The sequence below is a fragment of the Asterias rubens genome, chromosome 4 (assembly GCF_902459465.1).
Source record: "Asterias rubens chromosome 4, eAstRub1.3, whole genome shotgun sequence".
Taxonomy (NCBI): domain Eukaryota; kingdom Metazoa; phylum Echinodermata; class Asteroidea; order Forcipulatida; family Asteriidae; genus Asterias; species Asterias rubens.
Window position 1 is genome coordinate 11249479 of NC_047065.1, and position 26317 is coordinate 11275795.

General features: G+C 37.7%; 1 protein-coding gene across 1 annotated transcript; it reads right to left on the reverse strand.

The window, feature by feature from the left end:
- Nucleotides 1-1643: 1643 nt before the first annotated feature.
- On the reverse strand, nucleotides 1644-26317 carry LOC117289536 (low-density lipoprotein receptor-related protein 12-like). The gene is made up of 5 exons (XM_033770681.1): nucleotides 25562-26317; nucleotides 6206-6390; nucleotides 5288-5519; nucleotides 4449-4577; nucleotides 1644-2616 (listed from the first exon to the last, which is right to left on the reverse strand). The coding sequence occupies exons 1-5, from the start codon at nucleotides 25683-25685 to the stop codon at nucleotides 2519-2521; spliced, it is 768 nt and encodes a 255-aa protein (XP_033626572.1). The 5' UTR covers nucleotides 25686-26317; the 3' UTR covers nucleotides 1644-2518.

Sequence of the window (26317 nt, forward strand, 5' to 3'; positions counted from 1 at the left end):
CAATGTTTAGAGACAATGGACACTTTTGGTAATTGTCAAAGACCAGTCTTCTTACTTGGTGTATCTCAACATAAGATAACATAACAAACCTGTGAAAATTTTAACTCAATTGGTCGTCGAAGTTCTAAGATAACTATGAAAGAAAGAAAAAAAAACACCCTTGTCACACGAAGTTGTGTGCTTTCAGATGCTTGATTTCGAGACCTCAAATTCTAAACTTGAGGTTTCGGAATCAAATTCGTGTGAAAGTACTTCTTTCTCGAAAACTACGTCACTTCAGAGGGAGCCGTTTCTCACAATGTTTTATATCATCAACCTTTCCCCATTATTCGTTACCAAGTGAGGTTTTATGCTGATGATTATTTTGAGTAATTACCAATAGTGTCCACTGCCTTTTTGAACAGAAGTGTTCCAGACATGATATCTTTCTAAAATTAATGCTTAAAACTTAAGATAATAAAACAAGGACGCTCATCAGATAATTTATACAACAAAATATCACAAGTTCTAATATTTTAAATTACTTCCAAAACGTGCCATTAACTGTGTTGTTTTCAACGTTATGCTGATTTATAGCTTTTTGAAAAGTAGATTAAGCCTTTTACTATACTAAAATTCAGCCAAACCGTCTTTGTTTTAAATATTATGATTACAAGCCTACAGTGTGTACAAATCTACTTTAGGCATCGGACACCTTTTGTAGTTGTCAAATACCAGTACTCTCACTTGGTGTGTCACACTGCATTAATAACAATCCTGTGAAAATTTGGGCTCAATTGGTAATTGAAGTTGCAAGGATTTGATGAAAGAAAAAAAAAAACTTGTACAAACTTGTGTGGTTTCAGGTAAAAACAAAAGGCTTCAGCGGAACTCTGTTAGTACACTACATTTTTTTAATACCTCTTTCTCAAAAACTACGTTACTTTAGAGGGAGTCGTTTCTCACACTGTTTTATACTATCAATAACTCTCCATTGCTCATTACCAAGTAAGTTTTTAAGGTAACAATAATGTTTTGAGTAAATACCAATCGTGTCCAGTGATATAAACATGCGATTTTGTACATCAACGCGCTGCAGTTTACAGGTATTTGCACAGCTAAACATTTTAAGCGAAAGTTTTCATTCCAGCGAAATGTTTCCTGTTTCTTTGCTTTGGAATGAGTATCGACTACACACACAAATTAAATGTTTGAATAAAAAAATAATTAGTTATTTTATTAATAAGTGATTTTTTGGCTTTATCTACAGTGCTTATAGCGACCCGTGGGTTAATGATTAATATATATATATATATATATTCTGAGGGAAAGAGGGCGCCCCCTTGGGTTGTACAAGCAAAAGACGTACATTTTTTATTTAAATACACTGGACACTATTGTTAATTGTCAAAGATCGGTCTTCTCATATACACAAAATAACAAAACCTGTGAAAGTTTGAGCTAAATCAGTCGTCAAAGTTGCGAGATAATAATGAAAGAAAAAACACGAAGTTGTGTGTGTTTAGATGGTTGATTTCGAGACCTCAAGTTCTAAATCTGAGGTCTAGAAATCAAATTCGTAGAAAATTACTTTTTTCTCTAAAACTATGTCATTTCAGAGGGAGCCGTTTCTTACAATGGTTTATACCATCAACAGCTCCCCATTAATCGTTACCAAGTAAGGTTTTATGCTAATATCTATTTTGAGTAATTACCAATAGTGTCCACTGCCTTTAATACCACAGAGACTGCCCAAACCCGATGCCGTAGACATCAAGCAGTGCAATTATTTACTACAATGTCACAAATTTAAATTCGGAATAATGACATCAATTGTTTACACAGTTTGATTCTGTACCAAACACAATGGATGTATACCTGGTCAGTCTGCTGCCACCTAGCGAAGCAAAAGTCCCCCATTATAGTAAGCATCAACTGAGTTTAATAACTGCCTTAAGTGTACTAATAGCTTCTATAGCGTCCAGCTTGTGAAGTACATGATAAATGATTCAAAATGAACTGCACCATCAATGCCCACAAGCGATTTACAATTCGCAGATTTAATTGTTTCAATTGAACATGTGAGAGTGGCAACATGGCAACCAGTGTGTACAAGACGAGTGGTAACAATGCAGCCAGAAAACCAACGCTGCGGCAACATGAGTGCTGCAGTCCTCTGGCCATGACATAAGCAGGTCACTGAATTTATATAACCACTCTCTACCAGAGATTATCTTTGCTCTCTACTCTGTAATATTCAACAAAAGCCAATAATGTTGGTAAACCTGTGCAGAACACCTATAGCCTACTACTTTTAACGCGTTTTTGTGTGATGCGGCACCAGCTGAAGACCGTGCACGGACAGTGAAAAGGCACGGCCAATCTACACTGCCTGAATGACAGATACGTTGCCTCCATGTTTGCACGTTAGTAGACACATCAGTCAATAGTCAAACTCAAACACTGTGTAGTCTCCACTTAAGGACCTTTAACTGGCCTTTAAGCGCAGTGTCTATGCAGTTATAAACACTTGGAGGTACTACAGAGTTATTCTGTCGTCAGTTAAGACCCCTCTAAGCGAGACCATGGCGACGAGAATTAACGTCAAGTTTGCCAAAGAAAGTCTGGCTCGGGTACCTGGAAGGGAAACAAGACAAACGCAGAAGAGGTTTTGATAAAGTGAGTTGTTCAATGAGCTTCTAAGAGCATCTCATCTGACAAAACAGAGTACATGTAGTGGGTAACCTTTGGGGAACCTTGCTGGTGACTGCAGATTTTGGGTAAAATCCATTGTTCTCAGTTTATGTGCCCATGCTCAGAACTACGATTGGACATGTTCCCGGTAAGTCTGCTGTCACATAGCGTTCCAAAGTCTCTCATTGCTGAAACACTGTGTTTACAAAGATAGGTAGGCTTATCCCACCTCTTCCCCTAAAGTGTAGTGTTATACCCTTCGCTTACATCATTGCACATTGCATCGTACGGGTTTTTGAAAGAGTGATTAAAGCCATTGGACACTTTCGGTAAACAGTATTGTCACAAGGCCCACACTTCGTGTATCACAACTTATATATAATATAACAAACCTGTGAAAACTTAGGCTCAATCGGTCATCGGAGTCGGGAGAAAATAACGGGAAAACCCACCCTTGTTTCCGCACGTTCGCCGTGTCATGACATGTCCAGAGTTGCTATTTGTTTTAATGTTTTCTCAAAAAGTAAAGCATTTCATGGAATAATATTTCAAGAGAAGTCTTTCACCATGACCTTCTGTAAACCCTGTAAGTTCTTTGTAAATCTGTGAACTTTTTTTCTGTTCCGAAAGTGTATAGGCCTAATGGCTTTTAATAAATGACATCCCTGAAGGTTTGACTGTTAAGCCCAGCTTGTGAACGCAATGATCGATCGCAATGATGACATAGTTCACGCACACAATATGGATACACATGCAACTGTGTACCTCCTTTTGTCCCTCCCTTGTTTTTATGCTTGCAACGGCTGCTCCTATTGGTTTTGTACACGTTTTCCAACTGTGGACCTTTCCCGAACTGTGAACCTAATTGTCGCATTTTGTTTTAGGTTCAAGGGGGCTGTTTGAATAAGTTTACCTGCTCAGGTCCACTCTCTAAATGCTCATCCTGTGTCCTGCAGCCGATTTCACGAAACGCTAAGATTGTTCCTATCTCGAGTTAGGAAAAGTAACGCGTACTACTTAGGATGAGTTCAATGCGTCCTACATATTTGGATACAGAACTTTACTCGTCCTAAGTCCTAAGATTAATCCTTAGTTGGAAGAGTTTTATGAATTCGACGGCTGGATTAAAATTGACAAGGGTTCTTGGTCTGGGGTTTGGGTGACACAAGTACACAAATCTGGGTTAGACTGGCCCGGAAACTGTTATGGGATTTTAACTCGGATTCTATGTCAGTTTGACCAATCTCTGCGTCATGTTAAGCAAAGCAACTCCGGACCTACCCAACATTGGGTCAATATTTTGACCCTGGAATTTTAGACTAGAGTGTATTTATTATTGTCAACCAGGCCTTAATATTGAACCGCTGGCTACAAAGTAAAGCGGTCAATTCTTTACCCAGGGGTTATTTGATGTATAAATCGCCAATCAGGCCTCATAACTGCATCATGGGCCCCAAAAGTCGATGGCAAGGTTGATTTGCAGAAAATCATATGCCCCTGTGGTGGGAGATTCCGTCTCCCACCCCACCCCCCCCCCACCCTAATATGGCAAACTGTTTACAAACTTCTTCTGATAGCGCCCTCTTTTGAAAATGGTACCCTCCTCCAACCCACGTTAAGTTGCCTTAACAGAATCTCTGGCGGACACAATTCCCTAGGACACCCCCCCCCCTACGGTCCATGTAAAGAGGGTGGGGGGGGGGGCGGGTATACAAAAATGGTTCTTAAGGGCTGCCTCTACGTGCAATGTGTACGCCCTATACTTTCAATCTTACCTGTATTTCCAAAGAGATGACAATTGTCTGGTTCATCAGAGCCATCTTCGCATTGATATTCCGAGTTGCAGACGGCGTCTTTTGTGATACAGCGTTTAGTAAGGAGACACGTAAAGCCATCACAAGTGTCTGGAAAACACAAAACGTATGATGATGGTTAGAGAGGAACACAGCATAAGGTATAGAGTAATTGATTTCTGTCAATAAGATGCTGATTGAGAGAAAAGAAAAGTCACATGTGAAAGTTGCTGCGGGAAACAGTGTTGTTGTTGTTGTTGTTGTTGTTGTTGTTGTTGTTGTTGTATTGTTTTATGCTAGACGCTAGACACACAAGGCCTATAATGAACTATTTGTCCAGGGGCCGTTGCCACCTATTTTACCCCCTTTACAGTCCAAACGGATGTAGGCTTGGGTATCATCCACAAGACGCCTGGCTGGTAGAGAAGAAAGCACTAATAACCTGATCCCCAACTTTTACGAAGCAATCATGGTTTAGTGTCTTGCTCCTAGGACTTAAGGTCGCGACCGGGACCCGAACCCACACTCTGCTAGTCAAACACCAGAGCTTGAATCCGGGGCTCTTTAAACTGCTAGGAAATAACAGATGAGAAAACAGCAATAACAGTCACTGGATGTTCACAAGAATAAGCGAAGAATAAGCGAATCCATTCGTGTTTTCGTATATGCTCCATGGTTCACCTGCTACCAACATCAACTCCGGCAGCAGCATTCGCGAACGGACACAAACCCCCCAGACATCATAGAAACGATTCCTTAGTCGACTATAGTTTCAAAATATTTTCGGGTGAAAAGTTATCCAAAACATCAACTCAACTTACCGGTGTCTTCGAATGGCGTAACGAGGACCGTAAAACCCTTATACGAATTGTTACCTCCATCGGTGACGAATTTCAGGGTGACCTCGTGGCTAGTGGATGTGAAGTAGTTAGGCAGTGAAAGCGTCGTACCGCAAAGGGCGTGCTGGTTTGCCGACATGATCTTGGATTTCTCCTCTCGACCTCCGTCGTACAGGTACAACCCATCCTTGGTGCAACGTCTCGACGTTTCAACCTATACCATCAAACGAATCAAGTTTTAAAACACTTCTCTTTAATAAATCTACAAAGCTTTGAATGATCTGTCGCCGGTCTATCTTTTAGATTGTATTGCCATACAACCAAGGAAATGCCTACGTTTAGACCACCCGGGACGTCGTCTTACCATCACAAAGAGTAACAAACGGACAGGCGATGGATCGTTCAGTGTATTCGGGACAACTCTCTTGGAACCAATTACCACAGACCATACAAGATCATCAGCAGTTGATGCTTTCAAACGCAATCTCAACAACTGTTTATTCTTTGATTAGTTTCATAATTGCTTTATCTTTTGTTTTTATTTGTGTGTGAAGCGCAATATTCAATTTAGGAATTGCGCATCAAACAGGAAAGCAGTTATGTAAAAAAAAAAAAAAAAAAAAAAAAACCATCAACCCCCGGTTGCACCTGGACTTGATTCAAGTCCCGTTCCACGCGACAGGTCCATATATAAAAGCCATCCGCCGTCAAAAATGTGGATACTGTGGTCCCGAGGTCACGTTAGGCAATGTGACTGGAAATAAAATGACTCTCGCAGGAATGGAACTTGGGTTCAGGCAAGGGTGTACCTGATAATACGATTTAACAGACCCACTCACGGTTGCTATAGTAGGTAACGTTAGAGGGGTTAAACTTAAAAAAAATAAAAAATTGTTTAACCTCAAACTTGGAGAGTCGAAGAAAATTCCGCTTTCCTGGTCTTGTTCTGAAGATAATGGAGCAGCTGACATCGGCTTGGTAAGACGATTGGTCCGGATGGCCCTCTACTGGCGACTGTTTTGAGACCACCTTGAATTGGTCTCCATTGGTCACCACGTAGCCACAAGCATCACCAGGCATGGTATCTGCGTATAAAGAGAATAATTTCGTGTTTAGGAAACACTCTTTTTTTTATAAAGGAAATCACAACCCTTTGATGTTTAATCTTATTGTATAGGTACTAAAAAGACTGCACTGTCGCCCTTTTTCAGTTGATTGTTACCACCTATACAAACAAAAAATGAATTGAATGGTTGCAGTTTTGGTCAAATTAATCAGAAACGCGTTCTAAGCCTTACAACTCTTCATTCAAGAGATACGTCAAAGTAGCGCAAGAGGGCGCCAAATATGATACGTGTTCGGGGAAATAATTATTGGTTTTTGTTGTGCGACTACTTCAGTCTGGCTCCTATTAAAACGCGAGTTGAATGTGAAGTCACTAATGGATTGGAAGTAGTTGGATCATGTTTACTGAACGCCGGACGTATCAAGAAACTACTGAAGTAAGATTCTATAACCCCCCCCCCCTTGTGTAAAGTGTAAATCCACAACTAGCAATTAAAGGAACATGACAGAATTGGTAAGAACAAAACTAGTCTGCAGATCACAGAGATTTACATAAAACTTACACGGCCCAATGACGATGATATTAGAAAACTTCTCTTGTAATATTTCTGTCTGAGTTGTCATATTTTGTGATGAGAAATAAATGAAACTAATTTCCCGTGACCCAGATGGTTTGTCAGTTCAGGTATTTGGTAGATTACATAAAGGAATACCAGCAACTGTGTTGTTAGGGAAAACAACTCTGAAAAATATTCCTTTTACTAAAGTTGCACCCTCTCTTTCCCCCTTGTGATTATTTGTAAATCCGCAACTATTCATTTAGTTACGTGTCAATGTATAAAATGTATTCCATGTCTTTTGTTATTCTCTGGATGCATTTGTGTTAAAGGATTTGGGTACTTTTTCAAAATGTCCACAGATTTACATTAAACTTACAGGGTGTGAAGATGATGATAGTGGAAAGCTTCCCTTCAAATAATTACTAACTAAGGTTGTGTGTTTTTTTGAGAAATGAGTAAAACAAGTCACAAAATCATTTTGGTCTCACGAGACCAACATTATTTTTGAGCATGTACAATCCCCTTAACCAGTTATGATACTATACCAAAACCATAGCATAACTGATTAAAACGTTTTTACATGCTAAAACTGAGACGAAAATTATTACTTTTACTCATTTCTCAAAAACTACAGCACATCAGTAAGTTTAATTTCAAGGGAAGCTTTCTACTATCATAATCTTCAAACTGTGTAAGTTTAATGTAAATCTGTGGACATTGTTTTTTTTTTGTTAGGAAAAAGTACATAATACCCTTTAAATGTGTTGATCCGCATCTGTTTCAAATAATAGTAATTTGATTACAAAAAAAAAAAAAAAGCAAAAAACTCCCCTAAAAGTAAAAATCGAAAAGAAGAACAAAAATTAAAAAAATAAAATAAATAAACAAAATAAACAAAATAAATAAATAAATAAATAAATAAATAAATAAATAAATAAATAAATAAATAAATAAATAAATAAATAAATAAATAAATAAATAAATAAATAAATAAATAAATAAATAAATAAATAAATAAATAAATAACAACAATGATATAAAGGTATACATTCACTTTAACTAGCCTAATTACTTTTAAGGTGACCATGACATGGAAAGCTAAGGATAAATGTTTAGCCATTCGATTAAATTTAATTGGCTTCCAACCTTGGCCTAGAATGTTAAAGGAGGTTACACCGCCAGTGCGGAAACATCGTCCGATGTTGATGAACAAACATGCCGGAGATGGAGGGTGGAAGTGACCGGGTGTGTGGCTGTTTTTACCCGGCGGACGGTTGGCGACGCCACAAGGGCAATGAGCCGTTTTGCATGTTAGATTTTAATATTGTCTGGTACAATGACGTGCTTGATCACAAGTTAACATGATTTGAATTCCTCAGACTATCGAGACAGTTGCTATGTCACACAATGTGTATGGCACAATGTTACAATGGTTTTATCTGGAGGTTGCTATACAACAGCTTGCCCAAACTATTTGACAGTAGCAACTGTCTCTATAATCTGAGAAATTCAAATGTAGTATGACTGAGCAGCCAAGTAATTTTACCCGACATTATTCAAATCTAAATCGCCAATGGCTTTAACCATGTGAGGCACTGGACACATTTGGATTGTCAACGACCAGTATTCTCACTTGGTGCATCCTGACATTAAAATAATGAATCTGCGTTTAAAGGAACACGTTGCCTTGGATCGGTCGAGTTGGTCTTTGAAAAGCGTATGTAACCGTTTGTTATAGAATGCATATGAGTCGAAAGATGATTTAAAAGTAGAATACAATGATCCACACAAGTATCACTCGAAATTGCGTGGTTTTCCTTTTACCCCGTTAGACCTCCATCTAAGGGCACTGTTGGTAATTACTCATGAAGTAATTGTTAGCATAACAACTTACTTTAGGAAACGAGCAACGAAGAGCTGTTGATAGTATAAAACATTGTAAGAAACGGCTCCCTCTGAAGTAACGTAGTTTTTGAGAGAGAAACTTCTCACTAAAATGTGAATTGAATTTGCGAGGTCTCGAATTCAAGGTAAGAGCATCTGAAAGCACACAACTTTTGCGACAACGGTGGTTGTTGCTTATTCTCTCGCAACTTCGACGACCAATTGAATCCAAATTGTCACGGCTTGTTCTTTTTTTATGCATATGTTGGGATACACCAAGTGAGAAGACTAGTCTTTGACAATAACTAAAGGTGTCCAGTGCCTTTAAAGCTTCAGCTCCTCATGTCGTGGTGAACACTGGTTCTTTACTAAAAGGCTATTTCAATAAATTCGTGACTAGTAGACGGGAAATCATGTAAAAGCTCTCTCTACAGAGCCGGACGCGCATGGCAGCTGCGGCGACGAGTAGGTGTAAACGAATTTGACGAGTTTTAAGTGATTAGTTGGAAAGGGAAGATCTCGGTCCTATTGATTTTTGAATAATCTCAGAGGAGCCATTGCGGAGCAAGTTTCATGGCTGAATTTCGAGAGGAAGAGAAACATTCTTTGGACGAGGTGTTTATTATGCTCAATCTTCATGACCCACTACGATTTAATTTATGGACGACAATAAAAGCTTTAGATTCACGTCGGGTTTCATGTTACATAAATAAGAAACTGGCACAAAAATTGATAAATTCTTCGGAATTGAGTTGATCTTTATTGTTTGCTTTTAATAAACATTTCAAGTTACCGTCGTATTTTCTTCAGTTGCTTTAAAGGCAGTGGACACTATTGGTAACTCAAAATAAATAACTATTAGGTTGATAGTATAAAACATTGTGAGAAACGGCTCCCTCTGAAGTGATGTAGTTTTCGAGAAAGAAGAAATTTGATTTCGAGACCTCAGATTTAGAATTTGAGGTATCGAATGCAAGCATCTAAAAGCACACAATTTCGTGTGACAAGGGTGTTTTTTCTTTTATTATTGTTTCGCAACTTCGACGATCAATTGAGTTGAAATTTGCACAGGTTAGTTATTTCATGCATACGTTGAGATACACCAAGTGAGAAGACTGGTCTTTGACAACTACCAATAGTGTCCAGTGTCTTTAACAAATCTGTGATCTGAGATGATTTGTCCCCTTCTTACCAATTGTGTAATATTCCTTTACCAATTCTTACCAATTGTGTAATATTGCTGTTTAACCTTTAGCTCTTTTTAAGGATTTTTCTTATACTGTACATGTTCTAGTGCAATTCAACCATATCGGTTGTCATACTGTTCATTTCTTTGTAATGTTTTTTATTAAATAAAGCAATACATACAAATATAAATATTAATAATTCGGTTTCGTTGCTGCACAATAGAACTCATTATTACCCCCATCCCCTTGAGTCGTCCTCTCCCCACAACCCCATGGGGAAGTTAGTGAATTTGGACTAAGACAATCATTTAGTTAACAATCCATATGTGACCTCTACTTTTTCGTTTGTCTAAAGAAATCCTTTGGGTCAATCACTGAGGAACGCAAGGCGAGTCTCTGTAGCAATTAGACATTGGTTCATTACACAAACTCTATAGGCCTACGATATCATGTAATGCAAACGCCCTCAGGTGGGGTCGCTTGAAACTGGATCTAGGCCTCTCATTGTTAAATAACAGTTTCTCGTCTGCGTTATTGGTGACATTTGAAAAATCGTCATATTAAAAAAAGAACAAAAAAAATAGTTTCTCGTTTTAAAAACATAAAAGCCATTATCGGTCTACGGTAGCTCATTTGTAATTCTCCCCAGGGGGCTGCAAAAGGCTATTCTTTGACCGTGGCAAGGTCATTAATGTAAAGTGCATTGAGATGTAATATTGTGAATTGCGCTAGGGTTGCTTATTATTATTTATTTATTTATACTCCGGAACATCTTGCTGTATACATAATGAGCACCCAACAGAAAGTCATGCACGGTTAAAGGCAGTGAACACTATTGGTAATTACTCAAAATAATTGTTAGCGTTAAAACTTACTTTGGTAACAAGCAATGGGGAGCTAGCTATTGATATAGTATAAAACATTTTGAGAAATGGCTTCCTCTGAAGTAACGTATTGTTCGAGAAAGAAGTAGTTTTCAACAAATTTCATTTCGAGACCTCATAATTAGATTTTTAGATCCCGAGAAAGCCCACAACTTCGTATTAGGGTGTTTTTTTTATTCTTCCATTATTCTCTCGCAACTTCGACAACCAAATAAGCTCAAATTTTCACATGTTTGTTATTGTGTGCATATTATGTTGAGATAAGTGAGAAGACTGGTCTTTGACAATTACCAAAGGTGTATAGTGTCTTTAATTGATTGCTAGCCTTCCTATACGTGACTTTTCACAGGCTTTAATTTATGGCTACAATATTTTCAACAAAAGTGCGGAATTCGATTTTGTTTTTCGTTGGTTGGGAAACGCATGACGAAGCACGTCGCACTATGTTTATTTATGGAGGACTAAGAACTAAAGTGTTCTTATTCCGCCGTGGTTGATTGTAAGGGTATGGAAATGAGACCAAATGGTTCATAGTGTTAACACTTAATGAACATTACATTGTTTTTTTTTGGCAATCAAAACAGTTGCTGACAGTGTAAGCACTTTATGTGATCCACCTTATCATACACTCTAACCTGTAGAAATTTGAGATCGATCTGCGAGAAAATAGTGGAAAACCGACTACACATTTTGCATGACGTCGATTCAAAAAATGAATTGGCAGTAAAACAGTTGTTAGCATAAAGCCAGGAAGCCATTTTATTAGGCATCTAAAAGCACACCAATTAAAGGTTTTTTTCTTCTTTCTAATTCATTATTCTCTCGCAACTTCGATGACCAATTGAGTCAAATTTTTCACAGGTTTGCTTTATGCATACTGTTGGGATACACCAAGTTAGAATACTGGTCTTGACAATTTTACCAAACGGTCCATCAGTGCCTTTAATTGCCTTGTCAAAACAAAGAACACGTGTACAGAGAAAAAAACACACAACTTTTTGGATGTATCTTGTTTTTCTCTGTGTGTCTGCCATTCATAGCAGTCCGACATCGCACCTTTTAATCAGAATAGAAATTTTATCCAAACGAGATAATTACTGTTGGCTTGAAAACCTCTGCCACCTGAGGTAGACCTTCGAATGGGGGAATAAATCCACTCCCAGGCATAAATAAAACCTCACACATTTTTCAGATTGACACGAAGTAATCTTTCTCACACGCAGAGGGGTTTGCGCAAGGTCGACCTTAAAAACCGTGCGGCTTATGTCCTCTCTCCGTCAAGGGTTTACTCAAGAAGCATTCAACATTATCATCCCTCTCTGTAGAAGACAGTCGAAGAAGTATAAAGTGGATTTCTTTTCTGCAGTCGGCTGTTCTCATAATTTATCAACTCTCGATGGCTATGTAGCTGCCACGAATCTCAATAAAATCATGTTTGTTGTTGTCTTAATTAAGGTTTCCCTTTGATCCCTGGTTTAACCCATTAAAGGCACTTGGCACTGGTGTATGTTTCCCTCCATCCTACAATCTAGACTGTTTTAAAGGCAGTGGAACTCAAAACAATTATTAGCATAAGAAACCCTACTTGGTGATGAGTAATGGAGAGTTGTTGATAGTATAAGACATTGTGAGAAACTGTTCCATCTGAAGTAACGTACAGTTTCCGAGAAAGAAGTAATTTTCCACGAATTTGATTTTGAGACCTCAGATTTTGAATTTGATGTCTCGGAATCAAGCATCTGAAAGCACACAACTTCGTGTGACAGGTTTTTTTTTTCTTCAATCATATCTCCCAACCTCGGCAACCAATTGAGCTCAAATTTTCACAAGTTTGGCATGTTATGTTTATGTTCAGCTACACCCAGTGAGACGTTTGGTCTTTGACAATACTTATTACCAATAGTGTCCTCTGCGTTTAATTATAAGAAGCGCTTACACTGCCAGCAACTGTTTTGTTAGCAAAAGAAATAAAACAGGCAATGTTCTTTTAATGCGTTTTTAGCGCCTAGGATACAAGTCACGTGTCGTTCATATAAAATAAAAGAATGTATCACACCGCAGCAAATCAATTAAGAATTCATATTTACCAGCAGTGCGGTAAATCAATCCGAAGGACACAACAGAGTTATGAAAGTCAATATAAATGTCATTCATTTCTACTAGGGTTTATAAAAATAGATGCCGTGCAACCCCGATCCGGGAATCGGGAATTGGCGGCCTCGTTCCGACTGCTGGCAATCGAAAATGCAATTTATTTTCAATTGTTGACACTATTCAGACGGAAATAGTTTGATCACGGAGACTCTCGGCGTTGCAGTGTTAAAGGCACTGTACACCTTTGGTATATATGTATTCCTATATACTTGGTGTAACCAAACATTATTATGCATACAATAATGAGTCTGTCGTCGAGGTTGCAAAAGAAAAGAAACACCCTGATTGCACATGTTGTGTGCTTTGAAATGCCTATAATAAAGACTTCAGATCTGAGTTGTTTTAATATTGAGTGAGAAATTACCTCTTTTTCAAAAAACCAAGTCACTTCTGATGAGGGAGCCGTTTCTCAATGTTTTATAAATATATCAACAACTCTTCACTGCACGTTTAAGATTTTTATGCTAACAATTAATTTGAGTAATATAACCAAGAGTGTCAAGTGCCTTTAAGGCCGTTGTCTGATTTCACAAGGGAGGTCAGTTAACTACATTCTTAAACAGTTGATGATATTCATTACATTTTCGGACTAAGTTGATTATACTGATAATTACAACCGGCCCCCTACAGCGCAATCATTAAAGATGCTATGTCAGATTTTTGGCCGATTTGACCCAAAAATTTGGATTCAAAATTCAATAGGTATTTTGATGGGGGTCGAGAAAGTTACAAGCTTTCATTTGAGCCATTGCTCGAAAAAGTCCGCCAATTTTTAGTCGCAGTGAAATAGAGTGCTCAAAATTAGTTTTGGTCGGGATCCCGACAATTTATCACGTGACCAATTCTTATGTGTTTTATAAGAAACGTTTTAAAAAAATTTTGGCATGGTTACTGACTATTAAAAGTAAAAGTTAAACCTTTTTTCGTTAGAGCGGGTGATACTCTTTGAAATACAATTCACTCAGAAACTATATTTTTTAAATGTTTGGGGCACAAAATCTGACATAGCATCTTTAAACAGTTGTTGATATTCATTACATTTTCGGACTAAGGTGATTCTATTGATATTTACAACCGGCCCCCATGGCAACCATTAAGGAAAATGTATTCACAGTGTAACGGTATTGGGTATAATGTAGCGCAACCGTACAGCCTTAGATAGATAGATTATAGATACACAATTTTTTACATTTTTAAAATTCTACGTACGTAAGTGTTTTAAGATGCATTATTCAATATAAAGGAGTTGGGCCCCTATGGATAAATAATGAGAAAAAGGTGGCAATACAAACGAAATTGATATTCCCCTTTTTGGTTACAGGGCTAATCATTAAGTACAGGTTGGTAGAAAACGTAGGCCTATCCTTAACTTTGGCTAATCATAGATAGAGCATTGGAACGTACGTAATTGCAAAACTAGTTCTTTAAAGTAGCACGTTTACTGTCGTCTGTGAGGCATACCATTAACAATGTTAAGAAACTGCCTATTTTGCGAGACGGATTGAAAATTACTGTCTTTGAATCAAGATAATGTAGAGCATTACGAATGTTATCAAAAACGTCGGCTACTGGTACGCATACTGGCTTTAGTGTATTTTGTAGCCCAACGAAGCCGGTGTGTCCCTTTAAGATAGTGTCTACTCATTTATCGAATATTTGAGATATCGCAAAAAAAATCCGGAGTGGTTTACTATACCACGCGCAGGAAAATACAATAAGTAATTGGAGTTAACAATCTTTGCTTTGTATTTTTACAGTAACGTGTCTCTAATTTTGGGGTATAAAAACTGATGTCTTTTTCGTAACCACTTTACTTCTAAGTGAAATGAATCTATAAATGGCTTTCTACCTCTAACGATTGCGAGTAAGTTTTTATTGCCATTAATTTCATTTCAAATCCATCATTTTTTTTTTACAATGGCCCTGGACAGTACTGGTTTTTAATCAAAATAATTGTTAGCATAAAACTTTATTTGGTAACGGGCAATGGTGAGCTGATGATAGCACAAACATTGAGAAACGGCTCCTTCAAGTAACTTAGTTTTCGAGAAAGAAGTAATTTCTCACTAAAATTATTTGAATTGAATTCGAGACTTAAGCTACATGGAGTTTTTTCTTCCATTATTATCCCGCAACTGCAACGGCCATTTGAGTTCAAATGTTCACATGTTTTGTTTTGTATGCATATGTTGAGATACACCAAGTGAGAAGACGGGTCTCTTACAATTACCAAAGGTGTCCAGTGTCTTTAAGAAAAGAACAACATTACATTTGTTGCTTGCGTTTTATTTAGTAATGGTGTGTAGTTCAGTGCATCGGCGGTACCGTCGGAGAGCCACTTGATCACCATTTGGGTAAATTATTTGTTTCGAATGAGAAAGACAAGAACATGTAATTGAGGTTCAAAATGGAAGAGTTACTTATTCATAAACATCCACTATCCTTGTATATTAATGACCCCTCCTGCTGCAGCGTATAGCGAAGACAGACATAGAGTTCGTTGAAATGTCAGCCGGTGATTGAACAAACGAACGACATGAGTCTGATTTTTATCGAGGCTTAGACTTGTCGACAGTCGTAAAAATGCAGGCCCTAGCTAGACTACTGCTCGCTTACTGTGCAGGGGTCGATTTCACGTCACAAAAAGGTAGGACCAGTCCTAACTTATAGGACTATAGTCCTACGAGATGTTAAAAACGTATGGCTAGTCCTAAGAGTAACTCATCCTAACTCGAGATAAAAGACTAGTACGTCTAACTCTTTGTGAAATGCACCCCTGGAGTAGAATGCGGCAGCGAAATAACACGGTCGGCTATTTATGGGAGTCAAACATTAATTTGACTCCCATATTAATGGCTGACCGTGTTAGTCGACGAGGTAAAAGGAAAACCTTCAATTTCGAGGCATGTTGGTGTGGATCATTGTAATCTACTTTTACAACATCTGTCTAACCATATGCATTTGATAACGAACGGTTACAAACGCTTTTCGAAGACCAACTCGACTGATCCAAGGCAACGTGTTCCTTTAATTGAACACATTGAGGAACACAATTCATAAACGCTCCCTTTACATGTCTATACAATCTTACGGTTTCCTTTGATCCTCGGTTTTAACACATAGGTTCGGGGCGATACCAAATCGGAATTGGTAATGCAATTTCCATTTGAAGTCGTAAATCATGTTATGATGAGCACTTAATGAACGGTAATTCACTCGATTAAAACTCGAATGGAATTGCATTTTGACACCTAGAAAACAATTACAACTTTGCACAATGATAATTCATGAAAGACTAATGAGACCCTGTGCGGGTTTTTACCAATGGAGCTGCTGCCATGGGGGTCACGGATCCCTTAAAAGGATTGTGGTAAATTTTTAAGGACACAAAATCAATGTCCGCAGATTTACATTAAAGGCAGTGGACACTAATGGTAATTACTCAAAATAATTATCATCATAAAACCTTAATTGGTGACGAGTAATGGGGAGAGGTTGATAGTATAAAACTTTGTGAGAAACGGCTCCCTCTGAAGTGACGTAGTTTTCGAGAAAGAAGTAATTTCCCACGAATTTGATTTCGAGACCTGAGATTTAGAATTTAGAGGTCTCGACATCAAGCATCTGAAAGCACACAAAATTGTGTGACAAGGGTGTTTTTTCTTTCATTATTATCTCACAACTTCGACGACCAATGGAGCTCAAATTTTCACAGGTTTGTTATTTCATGCATGTTGAGATACACCAACTGTGAAGGCTAGTCTTTGACAATTACCAATAGAGTCCACTGCCTTTAAGGTCCGTATACATTTAGGTTTTGTGGAGCTCTTGAATGATTTAGTCCGGTCAGTATAAAATATGACAACTGTGTTTTGAGATTTCGCCGAAAATACACTGAACCTTCATTATAAATAAGAAGGAATTAAAGGGTCTATGTACTTTTTCCTAACAAAAACACAGATGTCCACAGATTTACATTAAACTTACACAGTTTGAAGATTATAATAGGAGACTATAGGGATGCACATAATGTAACACTTCTAACATGTTGTTTGTGATATAAAAGTGCTACATAATTTCTAATAACCGCAGTGTACTTCGAAGTGAAATGTTTTCTCAAGCTGCAATACACCATCCAAAGCTGATGTGCTTCTTAATCTTACCACTTACGTTTTTCGTTGACATTAATTTTTCAAGGGTAGTTCGTGTGCGCCTCGGTCTAGGGATTATGTTGTATATACATTACAGAAAGACAATGTGTCTACACATGTTCATTATAAGATATTAATGCTACGCTACCCTGCGTAAAATTAATTGGCTTGTGACATTCCTTCACATGTAGAATACTCAGTGTCTGTCTGCCGACCTATGACCTTTGAACTTGCCACCCCCTTGTCACCATTAAGAGGTCATATAAACACATCAACTTCAATAAATTTTCCTTCTCAACCTTCCTCCGTGGCTGACCGTGGAGTTCACACAGACCAGTTTAAAGGGAAGGTATAGGCTTAAAGCATGGGAAACAATTGGTTATAACTCGAAATAATTATTAGCATAAAACTTTACTTGGTAACGAGTAACGGGGAGAGGTTTAAAATGCTGAACATTGTGAGAAACGGCTCCCTCTGAAGTAACGTAGTTTTCGAGAAAGAAGTAATTTCACACGAATTCGATTTCGAGACCTCAGATTTAGAAATGAGGTCTCAAAATCAAGCATGTGAAACCACCCAACTTCGTGTGACAAGGGTGTTTTTTTTTACATTATTATCTCGCAACTTCGATGACCGATTGAGCTCAAATTTTTAAAGGTTTGTTATCTTATGCATATGTTGAGATACGGCAAGCGAGAAGACTGGTCTTTGACAATTACCAATAGTGTCCGGTGTCTTTAATTACGTTGGTAATCTCATACTACAGTTTAGAAGATTCTCTTTCATTATTCTATTGCAACTTCGATGACCAAAGAGTCGAAATTTCACAGGTTTGTTATTTTAGTCAGACTACTGGTCTTTGACAATGTATCCAGAGCCTTTAAAGGGAAAACACAGAACTGTTTCCTTATGCTTGAGTAAATAGAATCCCACCCATTTCTTTGTAACATTTATATAGGCCTATTCTACTTTCCACAAATACATTTAACGCAGAGGTCTAGTTTTGTGAAAAGAGCAAAAAGAACCTATATTTTTCCCCCAAGGTTTTTGTACACATTCGTGTTGGGATTTTTGTCAAATGATAGGGCAATTGTATTTTGCGGGTCTGTCAATACCTATTTCGCATGTTGGATAACATTATCAGACGGAAACGGTTTCACAAGAGGATTGGCAATGGCATGACAATTTTCAGTGAGCTTTCCCTCATGTTTTCGTTATTCTAAAAGCCTTTGCATTGTCTTTCAAGTTGTACATTGCGTTTGGTTTTACGGAAGATTTACGTGCATATCTTCTATACTTGCATATATCACACTCGGTAAAACACACCGTTAAAGAATAACATTTGTAAATGTCAACGACTAGCATCCGATCTTTGTGTGACCCATGTCCCTGTACACATTGAGTTACAAACCTGTGAAATGTAAGCTCAATCTATCATTAAAGACACTGAACACTATTAGTAATTGTTAAAGACTAGCCTTCACAGTTGGTGTATCTCAACATATGCATAAAACGACAAACCTGTGAAAATTTGAGCTTAATCGGTCGTCGAAGTTGCGAGATAATAATGAAAGAAGAATTACCCTTGTCACACGAAGTTGTGTGCATTTAATAGATTTCGAGACCTCAAGTTCTAAATCTGAGGTCTCGAAATCAAATTCGTGGAAAATTACTTCTTTCACGAAAACTATGGCACTTCAGAGGGAGCCGTTTCTCACAGTGTTTTATACCATCAACCTCTCCACATTACTCGTCAGGTTTTTTGCCAATAATTATTTCGAGTAATTACCAATAGTGTCCACTGCCTTTAAAGTCACTTCAAATAAGATTCAGTGTTTTCTTAAGATCCGGTTTTGGTCTCGCGAAACCAAACCCATCTTTTTTTTCAAAAAGCTCAATTTTCCAAAAAGCTTACGCATTTCAAGCGAAAACATTTCACGTGGAAGTTTGTAACCACGACAGACTTTGGATTTTAAGGAAGTTATGTGCAAATCTGTGGAAATTTAACAATATTATAATTTTAGCGGGAACGTTGCCTTTTATCTGGCGAGTTGGCCTATGAAAATAATTTAACAACCAATTGTTTTAAAGTGCATATCTTTTGTATGAGAAAGATGTTTAAATATAGTGGTTTTGCTCATTATACATGAACTAACACGGTACGCAATCGGTGAAACGCAAAGTAAAGGGAAATCACGCAATTTCGAGGCAATTTTTGTGCGGATCGTTATAAATTCTACTATTTAAACATCTTTCTTACCAGATGCATTTCATAACAAAATATTTTTTTATAGACCGACTCGCCCGATCCAAGACAACTTGTCCATTTTACATGTGCACACGCTTTAATCTAATCTATGGAAATGTCACTGTATGGCCTACTACAAGTTTCTCGTTTGGTTGGTCACGATTGACAGAAGAAAAACATAGTTGTGTTTTTCTAGGGGATTCTATGCACGTCCAAGTACGTGCTTGTTTCAATTTGACGATTCGCACCCGTAAGAACCAATTAGAATAAGGGAGTCAGGTGTAACATTAAAAGGCACTGGTCCCTAATGGTAATAACTCAAAATATTTTGGCGCCTAATTATAATACGACACAAATTGTGCCGTGTATACTTACAAAAATACATTTGGTTAATTTCTATCTAGTTAAATGTATAGTATTTTAAAAACTATAATTTTCATATTAGTTTAGTTGCTTTGGCCAATGCTTTGGGGTTGTTGCTTCGTAAGGTGTACTAGAAATCCACATTATGATAATAATAATAACAGCAATCTGCAATTTGTTTTCGATCATTATGAATAATATCCCATGCCGTGCGGACAAATAAAAACCATGGAAATTGGATTTCTATTCCACTATAGTCCTATTGTATCCCCAGTTTCATTTGCGTGTACAAAATCTATGGCATTGGACAATAGTGTACAGCGTGCGCAAATAATCTCAGAAAGAAAAAGGTCAAACCATTCACCTTCTTTAGGAATGATTTTGTGATGTCGAATCCTGTTTGTTATTGTAAGAATGTTGTTCTTTCTTCTTTTGAAAGGATCGTTATACAGAAACGGTATGGGTAAGCAAAAACTCGTATAAGATCACAGACTTATATTAAACTAACACGGTCTATTGATGATGATAGTTGAAAACATCCTTTGACATTTTTCTGTCTGAAATGTTATACTTGATGAGAAATAAATAAAACTAATTTTCCGTTTGGAGTTTATCGCTGAGCAGTAAGGGTTTTATGCATTTTCTTTTTTTAATCTTAAATGTGTAATCGGTTTTTCACTATTTTCCCGCGACCCCCGGTCTCAAACTTGTACAGGTTTGTCAGTTATTTACATGTACATGTATATGATGGATTACATAAAGTGCTTAACAAGTTTTTTAATGTTCATTAAAGCAACGTTATCTGACAATTATATTGGGTGAACTTTTGTAATAATTCTCATCAATTTAAAATATTGAGACTTCTCATAAGCCCGTCTGAGGTATGATAGTTGTAATGACGAACATAAGTATATTTTGTTGTGAACGACACATACATAAACAAAATAATTATGCGGAAAGCATATTTCCTTTACACGTTAGTGACGTGTCGTGGCCGAGCGACTCAAAGCACCGAACTCAAGCTCTGTTGTTTCTGATCAGCAGAGTATGGGTTCGAGTCCCGTTCTCGGCAATCGTTATATAAGCAATACATTTAACAGTAGGCCATTTTGGGGTATGGCGGACACAATACTAGAACACCATTAGGTTTGTGTAAATCTGATCATAGTGACCACCAGTTTTCAAAAAGACTATTGGGGTTCGTCCTTAAAGACAGTGGACACTATTGGTAAATGTCAAAGACTAACCTTCACAGTTGGTGTATCTCAACTTATGCATAAAATAACAAACCTGTGAAAATTTGAGCTCAATCGGTCATCAAAGTTACGAGATAATAATTAAAGAAAAATAACCCCTGTCACACGAAGTTGTGTGCGTTTAGCTGGTTGATTTCGAGACCTCAAGGTCTCGAAATCAAATTCGTGGAAAATTACTTCTTTCTCGAAAACTATGGCACTTCAGAGGGAGTCGATTCTCACAATGTTTTATACCATCAACCTCTCCCCATTACTCATCACCAAGAAAGGTTTTATGCTAATAATTATTTTGAGTTAATTACCAATAGTGTCCACTGCCTTTAAGGGTGGAATGCGGCAAGTCAGGTCAAGTGTATTGATAAAAAACCAATGCACGTAAAATACACCCCGGATCACTTAAAGGCAGTGGACACTATTGGTAATTACTCAAAATAATTATTTGCATAAAACCTTTCTTGGTGAAGAGTAATGGGAAGAGGTTGATGGTATAAAACATTTTGAGAAACGGCTCCCTCTGAAGTGCCATAGTTTTCGAGAAAGAAGTAGTTTTTCATGAATTTGATTTCAAGACCTCAGATTTAGAACTTGAGGTCTCGAAATCAACCATCTAAACGCACACAACTTCGTATGACAAGGGTGTTTTTTCTTTCATTAATATCTCGCAAGTTCGATGACCGATTGAGCTCAAATTTTCACAGGTTTGTTATTTTATGCATATGTTGAGACACACCAACTGTGTAGGCTAGTCTTTGACAATTACCAATAGTGTCCACTGCCTTTAAGAGGGTTCGAACTGCTGATGAGCCTGGCAGAGTACGTGCATCTCCAATCGTGTGAAGGCTGCACTTCAAATCAGAGGACGATCGTTTCAATTCAAATTCAATCAATTAAGTCACATGTTGTCAAAAATACTTGAAATTGTCGTTTCCTACGTGCAAACTTTGTTAAAATGCATTTAAAAAACCTATAGCACATAATGTTGGAAAGCGTTTTAAAACATAAAATTGCGCGTGTTGAAATACATTTAAAAACCTATGTCACATGTTGAAAAGCACAAACCTTGTTGCACAAGCGATGTTGACAAAACACTACCCGGGAAAAACTAGGAAGAATTGCTAGGCCACCAGAGGGTTTAAAATGAAATCTGTGTGATCGAATTACTAAAAAATCCCAAAAATTTCTAACAGTTTTCTTGTCGTGAGCGATGTTATTTTCAAAGCTGTCGACAGAAAATGTGGGTACTTTTGTACGAAACACATTATTGTACACACCATAATGCTTATATTAAAGTCACACGTCTAGTGTTTAAAGATGATGATGGCAGAAAGCTGCCCTTAGAATTTGCTTAGGTCCTATACATTATGAGAAATTAGTAAACACATGTCACACAAACTAATTTAGCATGTATATTGTATTTAGCAAATCTGATATTTAAATACCAGTTATAGGCCTACTTGTAATACGTTGTACATGCTAAAAATGGCCGTCTCCTGTCGAGACGAAAACTATTTTCGTGACATTGTATAGGCCAACAATCTGCACTAGCTGTATATAGGCATATGGGCTGGTTGCAGGTCATTAGGGCAACTCTGCCAAATCAACGAACAGCGAAGTTATATAAAGAATCAAAGATGATCCTTCCCCTATTAAAGGCACTGTACACGTTTGATAGATGTCAAAGACCTGTCTTCTCACTTAGTGTATCCAATCATAAAAGCATAAAATAACAAGCCTTTGAAAATTTTGGCTTAATCAGTCATCGAAGTTGCGAGAAAATTATGAAAGAAAAAACACCTTGTTTGACGATTTTGTGTGCTTTCAGATGGGAAAAAAAGAAGACTTCGACCATAAGTCTTTTATTATTTTAGTTAGAAATTACCCCTCAAAAACTACAGCTCTCCCATCTTGTTGCCAAGTCAGTTTTTAAGTTAATATTTGTTTTGAATAATTACCAATTATGTATCTTCCCTTTATTAAGTGAGTTCAGTTTATAGAGAATAGGAAACAATGTGTTGAGGTCGTTGGTTGAAATCCCATACGTGTAATAATATGCCCTTGATTTCCTTTTCGCACAAGAATCAGGAACTGATACTGAGTTCACAGTGCTTTAAATTACACAACGGTGTATAATAGGTAAATTCAATGAATACAAGAACAATGAGGCTTCTTATAAATGAAGGGAAATTCATTAAATCAATAAACAAAATCCTTTCTATCGTAGAAGGATATTTAAAGATCACATTGCAAGGTTATCTCAAGTCAGGAATCGAATTTCATCTTTTACCAAGGCAATTTTCATTTTGCAAAGGGCGCTTCCATTCAATAGTCTAAGGGGCACTTATAAATAAAAAGGGGCACCACAAGCAGGCATGTCGAGTACGTGAATCCAAAGCAGGAGGGCAAGGCCATTTTCAATTTGCAAAAGGGCACTTTCATTTGAAAATTTGAAAGTCTATAAGGGGCACTTTTTAATTAAAAGGGCATCGAGACTAAGGCCTGGGGCAACGGAGGCCATAGCCTCCCGGTGGTCGCCGTGTAATACCAGGCAAGAGTGCGTGAATTATTCACCAAGACCAAATAGACGACAACCGCGTCATCCAAACTAAGAGGGCAAGGCCATTTTCAGGTTGCAAAAGGGCACTTCCATTTGAGATTTTGAAGAGCCTAGGGGGCACTTTTGAATTTAAAGGGGGCATCGAGGCCAAGACCAGGGGCATTTGAGACCATTGTCGTCCGGTGGTCGCCGTGTAATTCCAGGCATGTCGAGTACGTGAATTATTCACCAAGACCAAATAGACATAAACCGCGTCCTCAATATAGCAGGAGAGGCAACTCCCATTAATTTTTTATTGTACAGCCGTGACTCTCACCTTGAAATATGTAAAGGTAATGGCAATGTTTTTCGTTCTTACTTCTCAACCTTAACGATATAGCCTGTGCGTATTTTAGTTAATTGCAATATTGTTCCATTAAAAGGGTACTTTTGTCGGACAAAAAACACAATGTCCACAGATTGACATTAAATTTACACATTTTGAAAATAGTGGTGGTAGAAAGCTTTCCTGAAAATATTACGTGCTGAGGTGCTGTAGTTTTTGAGAAACGAGTAAAACAATGTCATGAAAATAATTTTCGCCTCGGTGATCGTGAGACGAAATTTATTTTAGCACGTAAAAAACGTATTTTTATGAAATGGTTTAACCCATTGCTCAAAAACTACAGCACCTTAGCAACTATAATTTTAAGGAACGCTTTCTACTATCATTATATCTTAAAACGGTGTAAGTTTTTTAATGTAAATCTGTGACATTGTGTTTTGTCATACACTAAGTACCCAAATGTTACCATTTTGCATGAATTATTTTAAAAGGCACTGGACACCTTTGGTAACTGTCATAGACCAGTGTTTCTTTTTATGTATTCCTACATACAATGCATAAAATGAAACATATGTGAAAATGTTGACTCAATAAATTGGTCATCGAAGCTGCAATGAAAGAAACAACACCCTTTTGCACTGTGTGCTTTCAGATGCATCATAAAAGGCTTCAGCTGAAGTCATTCTCAAAAACTATGTTACCTCAGAGGGAGCCGTTTCTCACAATGTGTTATACCATAAACAGCTCTCGATAATTGCTCGTCAAGATAGTTTTTATGCTAACACATATTGTGAGTAATTACCAACCTTGTCCGGTGCCTTCAAGTGGAGATATTGACATTTTAATTTATCATCTCCGCTGTATTATTTTTGTAATTTGTTGTTTTAATTAATGTTTTAACCGAGTATACTTTGTCTTATGCTTCACTTATGATAGAGAGAGAGAGCGAGAAAGAGATGGGGAGAGAGATTGGTTTCGTGGATTAATTAATCATACAGGCTTTTACTGAAACATTTGATCGTTTTTTTTATTTTAAGTTTGAGTTATATCTATGTCATGCTTGTTAGAACAGACGTATAATGCACAACGCCGTCTATCAGGTCAAGTGCAGGCGGAATTTAATCACACATAACGGCTACTCAATACCAAAATTAACTAGCCACACGATGAAACACCCTTTTGTCATTAATAACCGCACTGCTCAAAACAGCCAATCGATCAAAAATAAGAGCTCACAAAAACCTGATGAGAGAAACTGCGCGGCTGTCAAAAGCCATAATTGTACCCCGATTCTATATCATTAATACTCGCTATAAAAATTGCATCTACGCTTTTCGAATATCAAAACAGACGAGTGCGGATTATAATTACTGCATACTTCGAATAATTGTACCTCCCACCTTCCGAGAAACATTGTTCAAAAAAAGCCAATCATTCAAAATGAGAAATGCGAGCTCACAAAACCTCGATGAGGAAATTGCGCGGCTGTCAAGTAGTGTACCCGAGTATTGTGTGCTATTGCATCCACCCTTTTCACCACATCTTGATGAGTGCAGATAATAACTACTACATACTTCTATTATACCTCCCACCTTTAACGGTGTCATTTAGTTAATAGTACTCACATGTCTTTAATGAGCTGCCGCCCCTTGCTGCAGTAAACGTAAGAAATATGATGAGCGGTATAACACCGGTCGCTCTAGATAGCGTAGCCAACATATCGCTCGCACCACGGATTCCCGTCTCCATCTTGCAAACCCAGCGAATGCACTGTTTATAATGTGCTGCCTGAAATTATGCAGTCTAGAGAAATCCCCTTGCAGTACGAAAACAAAATCCCTCCCTGTGTTCTGGAACGTTTGCCGTGCTGCTGGCTGGCTGGGAGAGAGGCTATCGTTTAAGGGTTACTTGTACATTCACATACATGGGTAGTATTATAGCTTGCATTTTTTCAATGGTCCTCCGTGTGTGCGTGTTCAGTTTGTATTATCACCATCATCATCATCATCATCATCATCATCACCATGCTACAAAGGTTACGTTGTTCCAACACCGTAGAACCATGAAATAAAAACAACAGCTCTGTAATCCTATACGCTGTTTCCGCGACCTAGTTGATCTGTGTTCGCCTCTACTCTCTCTGGTTTCAAAACTCGGTAAATAATTAACGATTGTTTTTCGGAGAAAATAAAAAAAAGTCACATAAAACTCTGATCTCGACTCTCTTCCCCGGGGGAAAGAAAATGTTGGGCGGAGTCAAATGATTGATACAGCACACGAGTGACAGGGTGAAGAGAGTTCGCGAAAATTAAATTGGTGTCGCTCGTAGGCGCAGTGCGTGCTCCATCAGTCTGACTGTGGTGTATGTTTCGCGGACGTGT

Bases quoted from the DNA above. Each gene is read 5' to 3' on its own strand.
- LOC117289536 (XM_033770681.1), bottom strand. From the start codon at position 25,685: ATGGAGACGGGAATCCGTGGTGCGAGCGATATGTTGGCTACGCTATCT. The intron at 4,578-5,287 runs GTAAGTTGAGTT...TGTGTTTTCCAG, and splicing joins TACGCCATTCGAAGACACCG to ACACTTGTGATGGCTTTACG. The intron at 2,617-4,448 runs GTAAGATTGAAA...TTTCCCTTCCAG, and splicing joins TCATCTCTTTGGAAATACAG to GTACCCGAGCCAGACTTTCT.